We start from the raw sequence: 1,029 nt of genomic DNA on the forward strand, positions 1-1,029 counted from the left end.
ATCCGTGGTTCAGGATGTAAGAAAGCAAGAGCTGATGAAGGCAGCCACGAAGAAGGAAATGATGCCGAATATGATTGCCGTTATTACGACCAACTCGAACGACTCGTCGCCGAACAACACGCGCATTCTTGATAATTCCAAAGTTGGGAAATCGGTGGATCGACCAGCGGCAAGGACGAGCGAGGAATTTTCCAATATCGTATCGCGGGCGGCTTCCACCTCTGCAAGCGTAGAAAATCGATCGAGTTTCCGATTCCGTGATCGGATCGATAATTCGAAGGAATCGACGTCTAACGAGTCCCCCGATCGTCCCAAGTTCAATGTTGGAGAAAATTCCGAAATTCCGAATACACCGCCTCGCTACAACCCCGTCGTCCCTCCGGAGTTATCTTCCAACGAGCTTCTAAACTATCATAATTCCGACGAATTCTCAGAATCGCTTCCCAAAGGGAAGGAGACGAGTGCGGTCGATAGTGGGATTGCGCCCGATTTCCCATTCAAGAGAACGATCGTCGGAGCGTTGAGAAGAAGAAGGTTACCGACGCACAACACGGACCAGGCGTCGACGAACAAATCGGACGATATATCGCGACCACGATTTCGACGCGGGAAAGCAAAACGAGCGATTCGAATGTAATTAAATTCGATCGGCGAGATAATATATTTCCTTTCAAATATCGCAATTTCACGTAAGAACTGGAGGATCGCCGCTGCCGATTTTGAGAAACAACTCGTTTTTAGAGAATGCTCCCAATTCCGATTCCTCGGACAATTCCATCATTTGAGTGGCAGCTGCTCGAACTGCTTTCGAATTACCACGATTTTCGCGATTATATTAAACAGCCGCCAACTATTTACGTGTTTCGCTCGTTTTTCGATCGATCTTCGTGCACGAAACTTTTGTTCGCGAAAATTTTGTGGAAAATACAAATCGATGCCTTAGATTCCCCTCTCTTCCGGATTAACCCGAGGAATCGAGTATCCCGAGTTTAATTTTTTTTTCCTTTTCTTTTTTTTTTTTTTTTTTTT

At 45.9% G+C, this 1,029-nt stretch overlaps 1 protein-coding gene across 1 annotated transcript in view; it reads left to right on the top strand.

The window, feature by feature from the left end:
* The window catches only part of LOC102675181, a 2,546-nt gene extending 1,909 nt beyond the window's left edge, over nucleotides 1-637 (top strand). The window contains exon 5 of the mRNA XM_031512714.1: nucleotides 1-637. This exon is cut by the window's left edge and continues 2 nt beyond it. Coding sequence (XP_031368574.1) covers nucleotides 1-637 — 637 coding nt within the window.
* Nucleotides 638-1,029: the final 392 nt, after the last annotated feature.

This window comes from Apis dorsata, unplaced genomic scaffold, assembly GCF_000469605.1.
Source record: "Apis dorsata unplaced genomic scaffold, Apis dorsata 1.3 scaffold_506, whole genome shotgun sequence".
Lineage (NCBI taxonomy): Eukaryota > Metazoa > Arthropoda > Insecta > Hymenoptera > Apidae > Apis > Apis dorsata.